Raw genomic sequence first — 20,079 nt, forward strand, 5'->3', positions numbered from 1 at the left:
AACCTATACAGACTGGTAGTGTTGGGTTACAGATGGTTGGGGTCAGGTGAGTCTGATGGTCAGCGTAATAGTCTGGTGTTTGTGTGATATTAATATGATAGTCTGGTGTCCAGGGTGACTCCCAGATAAGAGTGTTCGATCCTGATGTCCTCAGTCTTCCTGTAACCATCCTAGACCAAGATGCCCCCTAACCACTGATCTGCTCCTTATGATATGAATCTGAATCCACTGAGTTTCTTTGGATGAAGTGCCTACTTCATGGCTAAATAGTAGATGAGAGAGGGTTAAGGGTTATGTTCATGATGTGTGATGTGTAATGATGACCTCATATCCTGTGTGTCAGACTGTGCTGCGGTCTGAGGTCACTATGATAGAAGTTATATGTATTTTAATATTTCTAACAAACATCTGTCCAACAAGAGAAATAATAAGTAACAAACATTACATATGTAGAGAGGGGTTCATTTCAGTTGTAACGCAACACTTTGACATTCTTAAGTCAGCAGAAGTTAACCACCAACAGCTTTCTTCATTTCTAAACGTCAGTACCCTTTGAGTTCAAAGTGCTGCGCTCCATCAGTCGCCTGGATTCTGAAGGCCAAACCCAGCGTCATCATGTGTTCAGAGTTATCTGACTGTTGATACATGCTTCGGTTTCCATGGTGCGGGTGATGTCACCGATAGTGGCACACACACTTCCGTAGAACCCACCCTATCACAGCTGTCCTTCAGCCTGGTTCACCCTGCTGTCCGACCGGCCTTCGCTATGATGTCATCGTGCGGTCCTCTGGGCAGCAGTTTATCTCTGACCGTCGATCGGTCCTGCCGGTGAGGGTCAGCCGCTGCTGCTGCTGCTGGCGGTGGCTGTGGGCTCCAGGCTGATCCTGGCCGGGTTCGGCAGCAGCGTGCCCAGCAGGGTGTGTCCCAGCTGGGCCCCGAGAAGCTGCACCATGGGGGGGCAGCCGCAGGTCAGGGAGAGGTCGTACGGCGTGTCACCCTGAGCGTTCCTCTTCATCCGGGCTCTGCACCTGTAATAGGAAGTATCCCGTCAGACAGGAAGTACACCGCGTCAGGCAGGAAGTACACCGCGTCAAACAGGAAGTCCACCGCGTCAGGCAGGAAGTACACCCCGTCAGACAGGAAGTATTGCCTGTCAGACAGGAAGCATCCCTAGGCATAAAGGAAGTACACCTAGCCAGAGAGGAAGAATGTCTGTCACACAGGAAGTAAACTCCTCACACAGAAAGTACATCCAGTCCAACAGGAAGTACACACCGTCACACACGATGTACACCTTGTCACCAGGAGTACATTTCAAAGACAAAACAAAGGTGTGTGTGTTACCCCAGCAGGACTTTAGCAGACTGCAGGCCTCCAGAGCCCTGTGATGCTGCCTCGTGGAGAGCAGTGTTCTTGAACCTGCAACACAAACGGTGCTGCAGCTTAGAGTCAAGTGTTCTAAAGAGAGGGAGAGCGACTAACTACTAAACAACCAAAACAACATCCCCTCCCTCTCTACGTTTCTTCGCCGTCGAGTAGTGTTGAATTACACACACCTGTGATTGACACAAGATGGATTCCCTGACTCAATCAGGGACAAGTTGCCCTGATTATTCATAATGAGCTTCTAAAATGGAAATGGTCTCATACAGAGTCAGGTGCAGTCAACTAGGAACAGAGATTATCACAGATCATGAATCTCACTAAAAGCTGATGTTGCTTGTTGCTTGTGCCATTTGTATAACAGATTACATTTACACAAGTATATATTAAATCTTAAGTTTACGCTAGGTACAGAGCACCATTAATAATACTAGTTTATATATTATCCTTACCTACAGCACCTTTAATACTACTAGTGAATCATACCTACAGCACCTCTAACAGTACTAGTTTATATATTAAATCGTATCCACACCAGCAGGTAAAAAGTATCAAAAACACCTTTGGAGGCAGGTATGTGTATGTGTGTATCACTGTGTGTGTGTGTGTGTGTGTGTGTGTGTGTGTGTGTGGTGTGTGTGTGTGTCCTCTTACCGTCCAGACTGTTGGTTGACATCGGCTCCTCTCTGCACCAGGACAGGGATGATGTCGGGGCGTCCGTTCACTACGGCAACCACCAGGACAGAATGCCCCTCACTGTCCTGACACATCGGGTCTGCCCCCTGTCAATCATTATAGGTCAAGTGTTAAAGGCGGGGTCTCACCTTAAAGGTGAGGTCTCACTTAAAGCTTGGTTCTTTCTTAAAGGGGAAGTTGGTCTCTGTCTTATAGGTTTGGTCCCACTTAAAGGTGTAGTCCTTAAAAAGTACATTTAAAAGTACATTTATTTATTTTATTTATTGGTGACGTATTTAGTTATATGTTACGTATGTGCATAAAGGTGGGGTCTCTTCCTATAGGTAGAGTTTGTCCTTAAAGGTGGGGTCTCTCCCTACCGGTAATGTTTGTGCTTAAAGTTTGGGTCTCTCCTTAAAGGTAAAGTTAGTCCTTAAAGGGGCGGACAGGGTGTTAGTCACCTGGTCTAGGAGTTGCTGCACCACAGCTACGCCGCCCTGCCCCCCCGGGCCTACCTCCTCCAGCAGCAGGCCGTCCTGCAGAACAAATCAGATGCTCTATGAAAGACTCTTTCTATGGTGTTGAAGAAGGACTGTTGTTGCTGGGCAACAGCCGTCACCTACCAGGGGCTTCTGGGTAGTCTGCAAGCGGGGCTTGGGCCGGGGTGCTGGTTGCTTCTTTACTGCCAATCAGAACATCAGAATACACTGTTAGAGCTACGTGTAGAGCTACAGGTAGAGATACAGGTAGAGATACAGGTAGAGCTACAGGTAGACAGGTAGAGCTACAGCTGGAGATACATGTAGAGCTACAGGTAGAGCTATAGATAGGGCTACAGCTAGAGATATATGAAGAGCTACACGTAGAGAAACAGACAAACAGTTAGGGCTACAGATAGACAGGTAGAGCTACAGGTAGACAGGTAGAGCTAGTTAGAGATACAGGTAAACAGTTAGAGCTACAGGTAGACAGAGCTACTGGTAGAGCTACAGGTAGATCTACAGGTAGTCTGGTAAGCGATGGTATCCTCACCCAGACTGGTAGGGTTGGAGCCAGGGTTCTGTCCCTCTGTAACGCTGCTCAGGGTCTGGGTTTGGTCCGGGCTCACCCCAGCACGCTTCTCTCTGCTAGCCTACACAACCAAGAAGACAGTCTTCAGCCCGACCAGGACCCCTACCAGGACCTCTACCAGGACCCCTTCCAGAGGGACTCACCTGGGTCCCCTGGGGCTCTGGTCCCCCCAGCAGGAAGCTGAGCCTCAGACTCACTTCGAAGTCGTCCTCCTTGATCACAACTGTCGCCATCTGGGAGAAGCAGAGTGAGCCTGTGAGTGTGTGTGTGTCTGTGTGTGTGTGTGTGCGTGTGTTGTGCGTGTGTGTGTGTGTGTGGCCTCACCCGCCCCATCCGAGGCTCCCCCAGCAGCGTTCTGAAGTGGGGGTTGTTCTGGGCGTAGGCGCGCAGGTGAGCACACACATGATCCACCTGCTGCCTCCAGTACCCTGAAACACATCAGCATCCTTCAATCAATTATATTGTATTTATTGTTAAATATAGTATCATTTATTATTAAGTATTACTTATCTAATTTAGGTTGAGTTCATTATATTGATCATTTTTATATAGTATATATTTATACGAAGACATAAATGTATCGTCCACCTCTTCCCGGGCTGACAGCAGTGAGTAGTGGCCTGCGAGGCGCTGCCTGCTCCGCCAGCTCCCTCTGCTGGTGAGTCTTCTGTAGTTCAGCGCCGGACGGGTAGAACAGACCCACTGTCTGGGTTTGCCGGTCTGCGGTGGGCGGGGCTCTGGCCCGTGCGGGCGTGGCCTGTGAGGTGCTGTGGGAGGAGTTTGGGGAGAGCAGGGACCGCCAGGTGACTCCATTGGCGGTCGACCGTGAGCCCTGGGAACATGAACGCGTTAATCTTTAAAGGTAATACTCCACACAATGACTCTGAGTATTACTAGTTGCAGTACTAGCAGTCGTGTCGGCTGTAGCGTGTATAACAGACCTGTGGGGGTTCCCCCCGTGCAGGGACAGAGGAGGCGTGGCTTCGCGGGGGGGCGACCAATCGGAGGCCGCATGTGGAGCAGTAGGAGGCGTAGGGGTGGCTGCTGGCACCACAGCCCCCACACAACACACTGCTCAGAGGGTGGGAGGGCTTCACACACACACACACACACACACACGGCGGTTAGAGGGGATTGGTTGACTAGTCTGAGTCTGTAGAAGGTCGACACGTTGTTACATGATTGCTGGTTGAATGTTAGGTTGTGAGTAAAACGGTAGTCGTGTGGTAGTTAGTTAGAGTTAGGGAGTAGTGGTGGGTGGTAGGTAGAGGTGGTTGGTGGTAGTTAGAGGTAGTTTTCCAGCTAGTTAGAGGCAGTTAGAGGGATGTAGTGGTAGTTGGGGGTAGTAGCAGGTAGTTAGAGGTAGTTCCAGCTAGTTAGAGGTAGTCGGTGGTAGTAGCAGGTAGTTAAAGGTAGTTCCAGTTAGTTAAGTGTTTGGTGGTAGTTAAAGGTAGTTCCAGGTAGTTAGAGGTAGTCGGTGGTAGTTAAAGGTAGTTCCAGCTAGTTAGAGGTAGTTGGTGGTAGTAGCAGGTAGTTAAAGGTAGTTCCAGTTAGTTAAGTGGTTGGTGGTAGTTAAAGGTAGTTCCAGGTAGTTAGAGGTAGTCGGTGGTAGTTAAAGGTAGTTCCAGCTAGTTAGTGGTAGTTAGAGGTGGTTAAGGAGGTACCTTGGCGCCGCACCAGTCGCAGAACCTAGCATCCTGGTTGTTGGTGCGCTGACACTGGGAGCAGGCCAGCCTCTGGTCGCCTGCAGGGGGCAGAGGAGGGGCCACCGTCTGGGGCCGCACAACACACTGTGACCTCACAACACACTGTAACAACACACTGTAACCTCACAACACACTGTAACGCCCCACTGTAACCTCACAACACACTGTAACCTCACAACACACTGTAACAACACACTGTAACCTCACAACACACTGTATCCTCACAACACACTGTAACCTCACAACACACTGTAACAACACACTGTAACCTCACAACACACTGTAACGCCCCACTGTAACCTCACAACGCACTGTATCCTCACAACACACTGTAACCTCACAACGCACTGTAACAACACACTGTAACCTCACAACACTGTAACCTCACAACACATTGGAAAACAGTTAGCATGGTTGTGTGGGGTCGGAGGTCAGGCCTTACCCAGGCAGGAGTGGGGACGAGTCGGTTCTCACAGGTCACACAGTGGGAGATATGACCTGGGTTCACACTGCCACACACCACACACAAGACTTTGTCCTGCAATCACACACAACCACACACACACACACACACACACACACACACAAACACACACATGTACATACACAAACACACGCACGCACACATACACACAGACCACACATACTCACACACACACACACACACACAAACGCACACATGTACATACACAAACGAACGCACGCACACATACACACAGACCACACATACTCACACACACACACACACACACACACACACACACACGCATGCACGTAGACCAACAAACAGGTAGGAAATAGGCAGATTATTAAACCACGTTACACTGGTACCTCCAGCTACATGCTCCTGGCTGAGGTCAGGTACCTTTAACTTGATGCGGGCTTGGGGGCGTAGTTGAGGTGGGATTGCCGCCTCACAGATCAGACAGGAGGGCGTGTTGACAGGCACCAGTGTGTTACAGACAAAACACACCCCCATCTGAAACACACAACACATATGACAACTCCTATAAAGAACCTCATCTACCTGCACATGGCCCAAGCATATCCAGCAGCTTTGTTGCCTAAATGCTATCAGGTGAAGTGCTTTTTAGGTGTTCAGTGTGTGTAAGCTGTGTGTAAGCTGTGTGGGAGGTATGTGCTGTATGAGGTGCAGTACCTGTCCTGCCTCAGTAGGGGGCAGTCTTTGTCCCGGGACGGGAGGAAGTGAAGCGCCACAGTGGATACAGAACCGCGAGAATGGATCAGACGGACGATCACAAAAACATCTGGTACACCTGGACAGATATAATACACCTGGTACACCTGGACAGATAAAGTACTACTGGACAGATATAGTACACCTGGTACACCTGGACAGATATTGTACACCTGGAGAGATATAATACACCTGGTACACCTGGATAGATATAGTACACCTGGACAAATATAATACACCTGGACAGATATAGTACACCTGGACAAATATAATACACCTGGTACACCTGGACAGATATAGTAAACCTGGACAAATATAATACACCTGGTACCCATGGACATATATAACACACCTGGTACACCTTGACAGATATAGTACACCTGGACAAATATAATACACCTGGTACACCTGGACAGATATAGTACACCTGGAGAGATATAAAACACAGCTGGTACACCTGGAAAGATAGAGACGACAGACAGACTACAGGCAGAGTAGACAGACAGACTGTGGTCAGGCAGACTTCAGACAGAGTCGACAGACATACTACAGACAGACAGACTACAGACAGAGCAGACAGACAGACTGTGAACAGACAGACTACAGACAGAATAGGCAGACCGACTGCAGACAGACAGGCTCGTTACCTGAGGAAGTCCGCTTCTCGTTGGACCCTAGTGCTCTGGGAGTGGCTTGTTGTAGCCTGCAGTGACTTCTGGGAAGGTTACAGGAGGTTAGGAGGACTGAGGGCTGCCAGGGGACTGCATGTAGTGATGTCATGTAGTGATGTCATGTGTTGATGTCATGTAGTGATGTCATGTGTTGAGGTCATGTAGTGACGTCATGTGTTGAGGTCATGTAGTGATGTCATGTGTTGATGTCATGTAGTGATGTCATGTGTTGAGGTCATGTAGTGATGTCATGTGTTGATGTCATGTAGTTATTGACGCAGTTGTCATGTAGTTGGTGATGTAGTTATGTCATGTAGTTATGTCATGTAGTTAGTGATGTAGTTACGTCATGTTGTTAGTGATGTTGTTACGTCATGTAGTTAGTGATGTAGTTATGTCATCTAGTTACGTCATGTAGTTAGTCATGTAGTTATGTCATGTAGTTATGTCATCTAGTTAGTGATCTAGTTATGCCATTTCTTAAGTGATGTAGTTATGTCACGTAGTTAGTGATGTGGTGATGTCACGTAGTTAGTGATGTGGTGATGTCACGTAGTTAGTGATGTGGTGATGTCACGTAGTTAGTGATGTGGTGATGTCATGTAGTTAGTGATGTGGTGATGTCATGTAGTTAGTGATGTGGTGATGTCATGTAGTTAGTGATGTGGTGAGGGGGGGTACCGGTCTTGGGGGTTCTGTGGGTGGAGAGCTCTTCTGGGTCTGGGGGTCTTGGGGTCCCAGACGACCACAGAGGAACCGAGCGCCTCCAGATGATCTTAGAACATCTGAAACACACAGAACACACACAGAACAAGGAGGGTCAGGGGTCACAGAACATAAAGGGTCAGGGGTCACAGAACACACAGGGTCAGGGGTCACAGAACCCACAGGGTCAGGGGTCACAGGACACACAGGGTCAGGGGTCACAGAACCCACAGGGTCAGGGGTCACAGAACCCACAGGGTCAGGGGTCACAGGACACACAGGGTCAGGGGTCACAGAACACACAGGGTCAGGGGTCACAGGACACACAGGGTCAGGGGTCACAGAACACACAGGGTCAGGGGTCACAGAACCCACAGGGTCAGGGGTCACAGGACACACAGGGTCAGGGGTCACAGGACACACAGGGGCATGGGTCACAGGACACACAGGGTCAGGGGTCACAGGACACACAGGGGCAGGGGTCACAGAACACACAGGGTCAGGGGTCACAGGACACACAGGGTCAGGGGTCACAGAACACACAGGATGTGATGTAGTACAGGATGCAACTCCCACACCTGCAGGACTTTGCAGCAGAGAGCGGCTGGGGGTACCCCTTCCTGTCCACTGCAGTGTCTCCTGGCCAAATTCCTGTGAGGTCAGAGGTCGGTCAAAGGTTCTCTGTGTGTGGTAGTACTATCTATGGTATCTGCCGTAATAATAGTAGTGCAGTGTATAAGTCTTTAGTAGGACATTAGAGCTGTAGAACCTTGTCTTGGAGGTCTTCCTGGCCTCTGAGCGACGATACATTTGCCGACACCAAGAACACTTTGGTCATGGTAGAACTCTGCCTGCCATCCCTGGAGAGGGTGGGGGGGGGGCAAGGATTATTTTCATAATTATAATTTTTATTCATCAATTCAACTGGTGATTGCTGGGTTAATGAGTTAATGGAGGCCTCACCTGGTGACAGCTAGGTTAATTGGTTAATGAAGGCCTCACCTGGTTACAGCTGAGTTAATGAGTTAATGAAGGCCTCACCTTGTTACAGCTGGGTTAATGAGTAAATTAAAACCTCACCTGGTGATCACTGGGTTAATGAGTAAATTAAAGCTTCACCTGGTGACAGCTGGATTAATTGGTTAATGAAGTCCTCACCTGGTGACGGCTGCGATAAGGAGTTAATGGAGGCCTCAATTTGTGACTGCTGGGTTAATTGGTTAATGAAGGCCTCACCTGGTTACAGCTGGGTTAATTGGTTAATGAAGGCCTTACCTGGTGACAGCTGGGTTAATTGGTTAGTAAAGGCCTCACCTGGTGACAGCCACAGCCCTGACGGAGACCTTCCCTGGGGGGAGGAGGAGGGCTCCGCTGTACCTCATGGTGGAGTTTTCCCCCCCTCGCACTGTCCGCCACGCCTCGGGACTACTACCATCCAGAGTGTAGAAGATCTGCACATCTGTAGAGTCTACACACACACACACACACACACACACACACACACACACACGCAGGCAGTCAGGAGCACTGTCTGTGTGTGTTACTGGTGCTGTGTCCTGTGGAGTTTGGGGAGGTAGGAGGAGCAGCTGGGGGCGGTAGGAGGAGCAGGCTGGGGGTAGGAGTAGCAGCTGGGGGAGGTAGGAGGAGCAGGCTGGGGGAGGTAGGAGGAGCAGCTGGGGGAGGTAAGAGGAGCAGGCTGGGGGAGGTAGGAGGAGCAGCTGGGGGAGGTAGGAGGAGCAGGCTGGAAGTAGGAGGAGCAGGCTGGGGGAGGTAGGAGGAGCAGCTGGGGGAGGTAGGAGGAGCAGCTGGGGGAGGTAGGAGGAGCAGGCTGGGGGAGGTAGGAGGAGCAGCTGGGGGAGGTAGGAGGAGCAGGCTGGGGGAGGTAGGAGGAGCAGGCTGGAGGTAGGAGGAGCAGGCTGGGGGAGGTAGGAGGAGCAGGCTGGGGGAGGTAGGAGGAGCAGGCTGGGGGAGGTAGGAGGAGCAGCTGGGGGAGGTAGGAGGAGCAGCTGGGGGAGGTAGGAGGAGCAGACTGGGGGAGGTAGGAGGAGCAGCTGGGGGAGGTAGGAGGAGCAGCTGGGGGAGGTAGGAGGAGCAGACTGGGGGAGGTAGGAGGAGCAGGCTAGGGGAGGTAGGAGGAGCAGGCTGGGGGAGGTAGGAGGAGCAGGCTGGAGGTAGGAGTAGCAGCTGGGGGAGGTAGGAGGAGCAGGCTGGGGGAGGTAGGAGGAGCAGCTGGGGGAGGTAGGAGGAGCAGGCTGGGGGAGGTAGGAGGAGCAGGCTGGGGGAGGTAGGAGGAGCAGGCTGGGGGAGGTAGGAGGAGCAGGCTGGAGGAGGTAGGAGGAGCAGGCTGGGGGAGGTAGGAGGAGCAGGCTGGGGGAGGTAGGAGGAGCAGGCTGGGGGAGGTAGGAGGAGCAGGCTGGAGGAGGTAGGAGGGGAGCAGGCTGGAGGTAGGAGGGGGAGCAGGCTGGGGGAGGTAGGAGGAGCAGGCTGGGGGAGGTAGGAGGAGCAGGCTGGAGGTAGGAGGAGCGGTTGATGTGACCCATCATAACGTGTTTCTTCTCATAAACTCAGTGTTCTGAATGAGAGGACTCATGACAGATAAACGCTTGGACGATGGGTGAATGCCTGACACCAGCGGGGAAAGATTGGACCATTAACAGACAGAAATTGTCAGCGTTATTTGCTAATGCCATTGCTTGGCTGGTCGATTTTCCCATCCTGCTGACACAAACACAAAATAAAGATAGTTTTGGAAGAAAATAAAACAGTGAAGAAAGAAGTATTTGAAGAAGTCAAGAACGTAGTAAAGAAGGATTTGTGTGTACCTGATTTCATCTCAACAGGTGTTGCGGTGTCCACCTCATGCCCTGCCCTTCCGTGACCCGGCGCGCGGAGGGGTATGAGGCGCGGAGCTGCGACCGAACCCGCTGCCATGGTTACAGGTACCGACCCATCATGTAGAGACCACTCGCTCTACTTTAATATCGAACGTTACTCATATCAATGAGTCCGCTTCTTTAGATAAAGAGCTTGTTTAGGTTTTCACTGTCCCACCGCCTCACTCGTCGCCTGGCAACGCAGCATGCTACCTCAAACAACTCCGTAGCAACGGGTGTTCGTTAGTTTTGTCAAGACCAGACGCGGCGGAGTTTGTACCAAAAGAAGCACCAACATGTGGAGCTCCGCTCACCCGTACTGCGCTTTACATTACGAACGATAACTAGAAAGTGAAAAAGCAAGAGAAAGTTTGACGTCTGGTTGGTTTTTATAGCGATCCTAAAAGGATTTCTGTAAAAAAAGATATGTAAAATATTTTTTAAGCGAATTTGAAGTGTTTTAAGTATTGTCATTAAAGTAGAAGTTTTTTGTTTTTTTTAAATACAACCAAATCTTAATACCGGTATGTGTGTATGTTGTTCGTTTGTAATTGGTTACGTGTGACAATCAGTTACTGAGAAAAGCTCACACTGTTCCAATAACAGACGGACAAACTACAGATGTTTTCCCCCCTTCTAATACACTGGTGTGGCTTGGCTCGAGTCGACGCAGTAGCCCAGCGCGGCTGGGATTTGCATCTCCATTACCACAGGTTTACCTGCATGAAGGTGTGCTCTAAATTGCTATCGTTTTGAGTCGATGAAAAAACAACACAAACACTGTTATTGTGTTAAGTTGTATACTATAGCCTGTCGTCAAATGTTATTGGATCTTTTAGAGACATTCAATATCTGTGGTTTTGTGAATAATATCAATTCAAGCTGTTGAGAACTATAGCCAAACTGCGTGCATGGCGATGCGCATCTGACACAATAAATATTATGCAATTATAGTGCATGTTACAAGTGAAATGGTTTGTTTTTGTGCTGAAGAAGGAACATTAATAAATGGCAACAATATAATAACGGCCTGCGCGTTATGATCAGGCACTTTTTCGGACTGCTCATTTAAGCCCCCTCATCTTCCACTCTGACGTAGCAGTGTTGATATTGCACATGCTTTACAACTAAAAGCTGTTCACAACTGAAGACCTTCATCACTCCATACGGACAGTAACGAACACAGTACAATGGCCGACGTCAAAGTAAAGAAGGAGTGTGACCCTGCTGATGCTGCGGTGATTGAAAACAGGTCAGTCATTCATTTAACTACTTATGCTAACCGTAGCTTCATGGTGCTACACTGCTCTATTGATGGAGGTTTAGTCTGACTGCCATAACAAATCTACTTTATTATGGACTGTTCTTTGTGTAATTCCATATCGTTTAACGTAAAAGGCTAGCCTAGTTATACCCGATATAAAAATGAAACCGTTTTTATACCTCATCTATTTAAATAGCACATATTGTGTACGGTTCAGTATCTACACTGAAAATGTATTTGACACTTCAGTGCTTAAAGGGTTAATGGTGCTGTTAGGTATGGTGTAATTCTACTGAGCAGGGCAGCAACTTGTAGCTGTCTCTCTCTCTCTCTGAAGGATCAAGGAGCTCTGTATACAGTTCCCTCAGGGGATCACGGACCAGGTGATCCAGAACGACATGCCCCACCTGGAGCCCACGCAGCGGGCCATGGTCATCAACAAGCTGCTGTCTGTGGTAAGAACAACCGGGACCACTGGGGACTGGGAGGAAGACTGGGATCTGGGAGGAAGGTTCTGGGAGGAATACTAGGGTCGGGGAGGAAGACTAGGGTCTGGGAGGAAGTGTCTTGGAGGAAGTCTAGGGTCTGAGTACTGAATGCAATGTTTCTGTTGTGTAGGGTCAGTTGGACTTGCTGAGGAACAGCTCTGGTCTCCTGTATCGTATGAAGGACGCTCAGTCTGCCAGGTAAACCCCAAACGCCTTTGTACTGGCACTAACGCTGCTTTACCCTTGACCCTGCCCACACGCGTTTCCATGCCAATATTTATCTGGGATGATAACCGATTGGCTTAAACTGATCATACTAGTCATGCAAACAAGCTCTGCTTTCTACTGCGCCACCCAAAGTCATGGAGCTGCGGATGTGGACACAGCTCCTGGTGTTCTGAACACAGTTCCAGCTGTCACTGCACCTAGGGAAGGTGCTAGAGTTTAGGATTGTGTTATTGCAGTACCAGTACTACAGTATGATTACTGCAGTATCGAATGCTGTATTATGTTTAGTGCAGTACCAGTATTATAGTAGGGTTACTGAAGAACCAGAAGTGTAGCAGTTCTACAGTATGAGTACAAGTATTGAAGTACCAGGACTACAGTATGATTACTACAGTATTGTTGGAACTACAGTAGCAGTACTACAGTATAACTATAGTATCTGTATTGTTGCAGTAGTGTAGCAGTACTTCAGTACAACTATAGTAGCTGTATTGTTGCAGCACTACAGTAGCAGAAGTGTTGCCGTACTACAGTATAACTACAGTAGCAGTAGTGTAGAAGTACTGCAGTACAAACTGCAGTACTACAGTATAAACTACAGTAGCAGTAGTGTAGCAGCTGACGTGTTATTGGTGCTGTCTCCCCAGTAAGATGAAAGGCTCTGACAACCAGGAGAAGCTGGTCTACCAGATCATCGAGGACGCAGGCAACAAAGGTGAGACCTTGAGATCTTTAACCTTCTTCTTTTTCGGTTTGTACAGACTTGCACAATTCACATGCGGCGACAATAAATGAGGCTTATCACCCTGCGTCCCTCTGAAGGCTGAACACTGGGTATCTTTAAAAAAAAAAATACAATTATCCTCTGTGTCTAGTCTGAACGGATATGCGATAACATAAAAAAACACCAAAGCAGTGTTCTGGGTCTCAAGGGGATAATGTTTTAGAACTACCTACTGTAGGTCTCTAGATGTTAATGAAGCTATGGTTGTCCTACTGCAGGTCTCTAGATGTTAGTGAAGCTTTGGTTGTCCTACTGTAGGTCTTTAGATGTTAGTGAAGCTGTGGTTCTCCTACTGTAGTTCTCGACATGTTAGTGAAGCTGTGGTTGTCCTACTGTAGGACTCTACATGTTAGTGAAGCTTTGGTTGTCCTACTGTAGGACTCTACATGTTAGTGAAGCTTTGGTTGTCCTACTGTAGGTCTCTACATGTTAGTGAAGCTGTGGTTGTCCTACTGTAGGTCTCTACATGTTAGTGAAGCTGTGGTTGTCCTACTGTAGGTCTCTACATGTTAGTGAAGCTTTGGTTGTCCTACTGTAGGATTCTACATGTTAGTGAAGCTTTGGTTGTCCTACTGTAGGACTCTACATGTTAGTGAAGCTTTGGTTGGCCTACTGTAGAACTCTACATGTTAGTGAAGCTTTGGTTGTCCTACTGTAGGTCTCTACATGTTAGTGAAGCTTTGGTTGTCCTACTGTAGGTATCTGGACAAGAGACATGCGCTTCAAGAGCAACCTGCCCCTGACTGAGGTCAACAAGATTCTGAAGAACCTGGAGAGCAAGAAGCTGATCAAGGCCGTCAAGTCGGTCGCTGTGAGTTCAGTATATGTGTGTGTGTGATATTCCTCTAAGAGGAACGTGTGTGTGTGTGTGTGTGTGTGTGTGTGTGTGTGTGTGTGTGTGTGTGTGTGTGTGTGTGTGTGTGTGTGTGTGTGTGTGTGTGTGTGTGTGTGTGTGTGTGTGTGTGTGTGTGTTGGTAGGTAGGCAGGCAGGCATGCCTCTAAGAATAAGGTGTACATGCTGTAATGTGTGTGTGTGTGTGTGTTGGTAGGTAGGCCTCTAAGAATAAGGTGTACATGCTGTAATGCAGGGGTCGGCAACCCTAGGCACACGTGCCACATCTGGCACGGGGCAGCATAATCATTGGCACACTTGAAGAAAAAAAAATATTTTTTTTGCCCTTTATTCAGTTTTGGGCATTTCCTCCCAGTGCAAATATGTTTAAATTAGTTACATGTTGCAAATATGTTTTTGAATGAGTTTCTGAAAGTGGTGTTTTAAGGTGGGACATATGTTATTTATAATTTGTAAGCCCATGTTGCAAACATAACAACCAAAAAAACATTAAAATGTTAATGCATGATTGTGGACTATATGGAAATAGTACAATTCCAGGTCTTCTGGAAATGTTTTTGGTCATAATTCAGCTTAATTTTAAATATATTGTTGCTTAAGGCACACTCATTAACGAGAAAATGTCAAACTGGCACTGCATGTTGAAAAGGTTGCGGAGCCCTGCTGTAATGTGTGTGTAGTAGGCCTCTAAGAAGAAGCTGTACATGCTGTAATGTGTGTGTGTGTGGTAGGCCTCTAAGAAGAAGCTGTACATGCTGTAATGTGTGTGTGTGTGTGGTAGGCCTCTAAGAAGAAGGTGGAGATGCTTTAATGTGTGTGTGTGTGTGTGGTAGGCCTCTAAGAAGAAGCTGTACATGCTGTAATGTGTGTGTGTGTGTGTGTGGGGTAGGCCTCTAAGAAGAAGGTGTACATGCTGTAATGTGTGTGTGTGTGTGTGTGTGTGTGTGTGTGTGTGTGTGTGTGTGTGTGTGTGTGTGTGTGGGGTAGGCCTCTAAGAAGAAGCTGTACATGCTGTAATGTGTGTGTGTGTGTGTGTGTGTGTGGGGTAGGCCTCTAAGAAGAAGGTGTACATGCTGTACAACGTGCAGCCGGACCGCTCGGTGACGGGCGGGGCCTGGTACAGCGACCAGGACTTTGAGTCGGAGTTCGTGGAAGTCCTCAACCAGCAGTGCTTCAAGTTCCTGCAGAGTAAGGTGAGTCATCCTCAGACAGGTTAACTACTTAATGTAGTTAAAGGTCCAGCGTGTAGAATTGAGTGCCATCTAGTGGTGAGGTGGCAGATTGAAACCAACTGTCTCCCCCCCACCCCCCTCCCTCTCCCCCCCTCCCTCTCCAATGACTACGGTGGCTTGTACTGGCCAGAATTGTGTACTGTGGTACTTGCAAAACTATGTCAACGTCTATGACAGCATCAAGTAGCCGAGGTCGAGTGAGTTGGTTCCTGGATAGATTAGATCGATTCATTAAAGAGTCGGTGAACCAAATCGTTATTTTTATTTTTTTTCCGTGGTAATGTCTTATATGATTATCAACTTAGTAATCTATGATATTGAATCACTTTGATCCCTAACCCTATTATTGAAATAAGACTCAAATTGAGAGAAAACGAGAGAAAAAAATGGAGCGGTCTGCCAGATGAGGAGCTACTTATGTTCAGAAGGGAGGGCTCATTAAGTACTGAACCAACCAGGGGTTAGGTGGTGGGCTGAACCAAGGTTCAGTGGCGGGTTAGGTGGTGGATTAAACCAGGGTTAAGTGGTGTGTGTGTGTGTGTTGCAGGCGGAGGTGGCCAGGGACAGTAAGCAGAGTCCGATGATCCAGAGGAACAGCTCCTTTGCCACGTCTCACGAGGTCTGGAAATACATCTGTGAGCTGGGCATTAGTAAGGTGAGTCTACCTGTCTCAGTAAGATGGGTGCCTGTCTAACTCTCAGTAAGGTGAGTCTGCCTGTCTCACTCTCTCAGTAAGGTGGGTGCCTGTCTCACTCACTGTGAGGTGAGTCTGCCTGTCGCACTCGATAATGATAGCTATATTAAATATTAGCATCTATATTAAGAATATGGGTTAAGCAGTCAAATTTAAGTTTTTTAGCAGCTATATTAAAGCTAAGTATATTAAATCTAGAGGTATACAGCTCGGTTAAAGCTAGCTATATTAAAGCTAGGGGTATTTGCAGCTATATTAAAGCTAGCTATATTAAAGCTAGGGGTATTTGCAGCTATATTAAAGCTAGGGGTATATGCAGCTATATTAAAGCTAGCTATATTAAAGCTAAGGGTATTTGCAGCTATATTAAAGCTAGGGGTATATGCAGCTATATTAAAGCTAGCTATATTAAATCTAGGGGTATTTGCAGCTATATTAAAGCTAGGGTTATATGCAGCTATATTAAAGCTAGCTATATTAAAGCTAGGGGTATTTGCAGCTATATTAAATCTAGGGGTTTATGCAGCTATATTAAAGCTAGCTATATTAAAGCTAGGGGTATTTGCAGCTATATTAAAGCTAGGGTTATATGCAGCTATATTAAAGCTAGCTATATTAAAGCTAGGGGTATTTGCAGCTATATTAAATCTAGGGGTTTATGCAGCTATATTAAAGCTAGCTATATTAAAGGTAAGGGTATTTGCAGCTATATTAAATCTAGGGTTATATGCAGCTATATTAAAGCTAGCTATATTAAAGCTAGGGTTATATACAGCTATATTAAAGCTAGCTATATCAAAGCTAGGGGTATTTGCAGCTATATTAAATCTAGGGGTATATGCAGCTATATTAAAGCTAGCTATATTAAAGCTAGGGGTATGCAGCTATAGTAAACCTTCTGCTTCCCGTCAGGTGGATCTGTCCATGGAGGACATTGAGACGATCCTCAACACGCTGATCTACGACGGCAAGGTGGAGATGACCATCATCGCGGCCAAGGAGGGGACGGTGGGGAGTGTGGACGGTCAGATGAAGCTGTTCCGTGGGGTCAACCCCGTCATCCAGCCCACTGGCCTCGTCAAAACCCCCTGCGGACTCTGCCCGGTACGCACTTCCTGTTCCTCCGCCCGCCCACTTCCTGAACACGCCCCAACCCCTGCCTGTACATACCCACCTGTATAGCCACACATTGTGCTAGTTCTCCAGGTGTCTGAGTGTTCTGCTGTCCCCCAAGGTGTTCGACGAGTGCCACGAGGGCGGGGAGATCTCGCCGTCTCGCTGCATCTACATGACCGAGTGGCTGAACTTCTAGCGCTCTGACCTGGCCGCCATATTATTTTCTCTGTGAGGAAAAGCTTGTAAATCTGTTGTATGTATTTTTGGATTCTTAGGAATAAAAACCAAAACAAAAGGTTTCAGACGTGTACAACTTTATTCGGATCGATTTGTTATTTTAGAAAAGGCTCGAGTCATTCAGCTGAAGTGCAGCTGCTCCCTCTCCTCACATGGCCCCTCCCCCTCCACACAAGGCCCCTCCCCCTCCACACAAGGCCCCTCCCCCTCCACACAAGGCTCGTCCTGGAGCCGTTGCCCCGGGCGACCGCATCATGCCGCTGCCTTGAGCTTGTTGACGGCAGCGATGAGCTCCGGGAACGCGGTGTTCTGGAAGTGCCCGCGGTCGGAGTAGCGGTGGAGCTCTGTCTTGAGGTTGTCCGCCACCTCCTGCTGCTCCTCCCAGGGCAGGAAGGGGTCGTCCGAGGAGCCGAACTGGACCAGGTGACCCGCGTTGCTCGAGATGCTTGACCAATCCCACGGACGATTGAAGTATCCTTAGAGACGATAACACCTTCGTTACACTATCTAACCCCTACATGCGCCTTAATGACTTCTAATGGCTAACCCCTACCTGCTCTTAAATGCCCTCTGTAATGTCTTACCCCCTACCTGCTCTTTAATTACCTTTCTCTGCTGTCCAACCCCAAACTGCTTCTTAATGGCCTGTCTACTGTCTAACCCCTACCAGCTCTTTAATGACCTGTTTCTGTACTGTCTAACCCCATCCTGCCCCCTAATGACCCGTCTCTGTACTGTCTAACCCCTACCTGCTCCTTAATGACCCGTCTCTGTACTGTCTAACTCCTATCTGCTCCTTAATGACCCATCTCTGTAATGTCTAACCCCTACCTGCTCCTTAATGACCCGTCTCTGTACTGTCTAACCCTTATCTGCTCCTTAATGACCCATCTCTGTACTGTCTAACCCCTACCTGCTCCTTAATGACCCGTCTTTGTACTGTATAACCCCTACCTGCTCCTTAATGACCTGTCTCTGTAATGTCTAACCCCTACCTGCTCCTTAATGACCCGTCTCTGTACTGTCCAACCCCTCCCTTTATGTCTCGTGGGTTCTCTTACCGCTGGCTCGCTCCGTCTCGTCTCCCAGGTCAGAGACGTACGCTCCCACTAGGATGATCCCAAACAACTTGTGGCTCTCTGCATACCTGAACACCACATTATTAGTATTAGTAGGATCTAATCGGAACAGTTTCACCTCCATCTCTTATCTCAGCCTTCATGATCAATTAGTCTACATCATGAGTTTTGAGTTACATAAGTTATGTTGATATAACATGCATGTTGTGTTTCTAATCATCTCAGCAGTATGATGTCTAAAATGTATGTAAATCATCACTAATATGAAGTCTCTCACAGTGCAAGTGTTTTTTACTATTCACATGTGCAGCTTAATTCTGGAACATTTCTATGTACTATATATGAAGAAGTGATATACAAGTTCAATATAATAAGTGATATTACATATGTAATAATAAGTGATAGTATGTTGTTTTTGTTGTAGTTATGGTATATATGTTATAAGTGATGTGTTCTATATAATAAGTGATGTTAAGTATGTTCCATTTAGATGTTATATACGTTCTGTTAGTGATGTTATATATCATATGTTATGCAAGTGATATAATATATGTTGTAATATGGGATGTTATGTTATATAAGTGATGTTATAGATATTATATAGGTGATGTTTACTGTATAATAAGTGATATGTTGTACAGGTGATGTACAGATTTTGGCTCCTCACCTCAGGGCAGCAGCGGCTCCAGAGCTGTGACCGATGATAACCGTCTCCTCATCACATCCCATCTCCTCCATGAAGGGCAGCCACACACTCTCCCTGGCAGTCACTAACACACACACACACACACACGACATTTATTATGCACACTCTACACAGTCACTAACAGTGTACACACACAACAGTATCTAAACACACTTAAAAAGGATGCGTTCTCGTTTAACTTACCGGGGTCAGGCATATTTTTCAGGATACAGGTCATATCCGGAATCTAAGAATATACAAACGATTCGAAATTATTTGGCTATTAGTAATTTGGTTATCCCGCAGCACATGTTTCCCAACAACGGGGTTCCCGGATTTGCTGTAATGTTGTCCTGGCTAGAGAGATCAATTATGAACTGAACACTATTCAAAACTATAATCAGGGAAGAATAGAAGGTCACCGTTTCGATATTTCTGATTGACATCGCGCTGCTGTACAGTTGATATTGCTGTCACTCTGTTGCTTTATTTTGACATGCTTCACCCAGTGTGTGTTTACCTTGTCGATCTGTTTGCGGGCCCATCCGTACCAGTTAGACCGCTCCACGTCTCCAGATCCGTTCCCCGGGACAATCACGGCTTTCCTTAGAGGCATTTCTTATTTCTGAATGAAACCACGACCGTAGTAAATCTAGTGAACTTCTCATTCAGTCGCAGTTAAAAGTGGAGCACGAAGGTGTCACGTGGAATAATGTAAGCCAATCACAACCGTCATTCTGTGCAGCCAATCACGTTTGTTATATTATGCCGGTTACGGTTGGAACTAAAGTTATTCTGATTGACGTTGATAATGAATGATGGTATTTAAGAGCAGCTCTGGTGCGTCACAAGTGAAAAAGTGCCCGTAATGATTTTTACGTGGGTTACAATTTGATTTGAAAGCGAAACTATCTGTCATTATTTGTCTTTATTTGTTTTTGGAGGCCAAATGCCCTTAATTTCTCGTTTTTGTTTTTATTGTTCAGCTAGCTTTTAAACAGAAAATGTAATGTGCTGATCACTAATGTGATCAGGCCATGAATGAAAAAAGCTGTATGTACATAGCCTATTTCGGTTTTGAATACGTTTTTTCTAATGAAGAAAGAGAGAAACCTCTCCGCCTCTCTTCCTCCCAGC

At 47.4% G+C, this 20,079-nt stretch overlaps 3 protein-coding genes across 3 annotated transcripts; 1 reads left to right on the forward strand and 2 right to left on the reverse strand.

The window, feature by feature from the left end:
- Nucleotides 1-835: 835 nt before the first annotated feature.
- On the reverse strand, nt 836-10,340 carry dzank1 (double zinc ribbon and ankyrin repeat domains 1; the record flags this gene model as incomplete). The annotated part of the gene is made up of 20 exons (XM_079730359.1): nt 836-1,028; nt 1,345-1,419; nt 2,038-2,165; nt 2,520-2,594; nt 2,682-2,740; nt 3,091-3,190; nt 3,273-3,362; nt 3,454-3,557; nt 3,718-3,961; nt 4,071-4,220; nt 4,794-4,901; nt 5,278-5,373; nt 5,701-5,814; nt 5,995-6,112; nt 6,681-6,748; nt 7,386-7,489; nt 7,970-8,060; nt 8,179-8,269; nt 8,724-8,877; nt 10,232-10,340. The coding sequence occupies 20 exons, from the start codon at nt 10,338-10,340 to the stop codon at nt 836-838; spliced, it is 2,271 nt and encodes a 756-aa protein (XP_079586485.1).
- Nucleotides 10,341-11,393: 1,053 nt separating this feature from the next.
- polr3f (polymerase (RNA) III (DNA directed) polypeptide F) lies at nt 11,394-17,192 on the forward strand. Its single transcript, XM_079729931.1, has 9 exons — nt 11,394-11,534; nt 11,884-12,001; nt 12,165-12,232; nt 12,910-12,977; nt 13,745-13,857; nt 14,949-15,092; nt 15,679-15,786; nt 16,738-16,929; nt 17,060-17,192. Exons 1-9 carry the CDS (start codon nt 11,473-11,475, stop codon nt 17,135-17,137), a joined length of 951 nt encoding a protein of 316 aa, XP_079586057.1. The 5' UTR covers nt 11,394-11,472; the 3' UTR covers nt 17,138-17,192.
- Nucleotides 17,193-17,411: 219 nt separating this feature from the next.
- Nucleotides 17,412-19,609, reverse strand: rbbp9 (retinoblastoma binding protein 9). The gene is made up of 5 exons (XM_079730759.1): nt 19,463-19,609; nt 19,147-19,189; nt 18,925-19,027; nt 18,240-18,325; nt 17,412-17,654 (listed from the first exon to the last, which is right to left on the reverse strand). Exons 1-5 carry the CDS (start codon nt 19,556-19,558, stop codon nt 17,431-17,433), a joined length of 552 nt encoding a protein of 183 aa, XP_079586885.1. The 5' UTR covers nt 19,559-19,609; the 3' UTR covers nt 17,412-17,430.
- Nucleotides 19,610-20,079: the final 470 nt, after the last annotated feature.

Source organism: Pollachius pollachius (genome assembly GCF_949987615.1).
Source record: "Pollachius pollachius genome assembly, chromosome: 2".
In the NCBI taxonomy this organism is placed as follows: domain Eukaryota; kingdom Metazoa; phylum Chordata; class Actinopteri; order Gadiformes; family Gadidae; genus Pollachius; species Pollachius pollachius.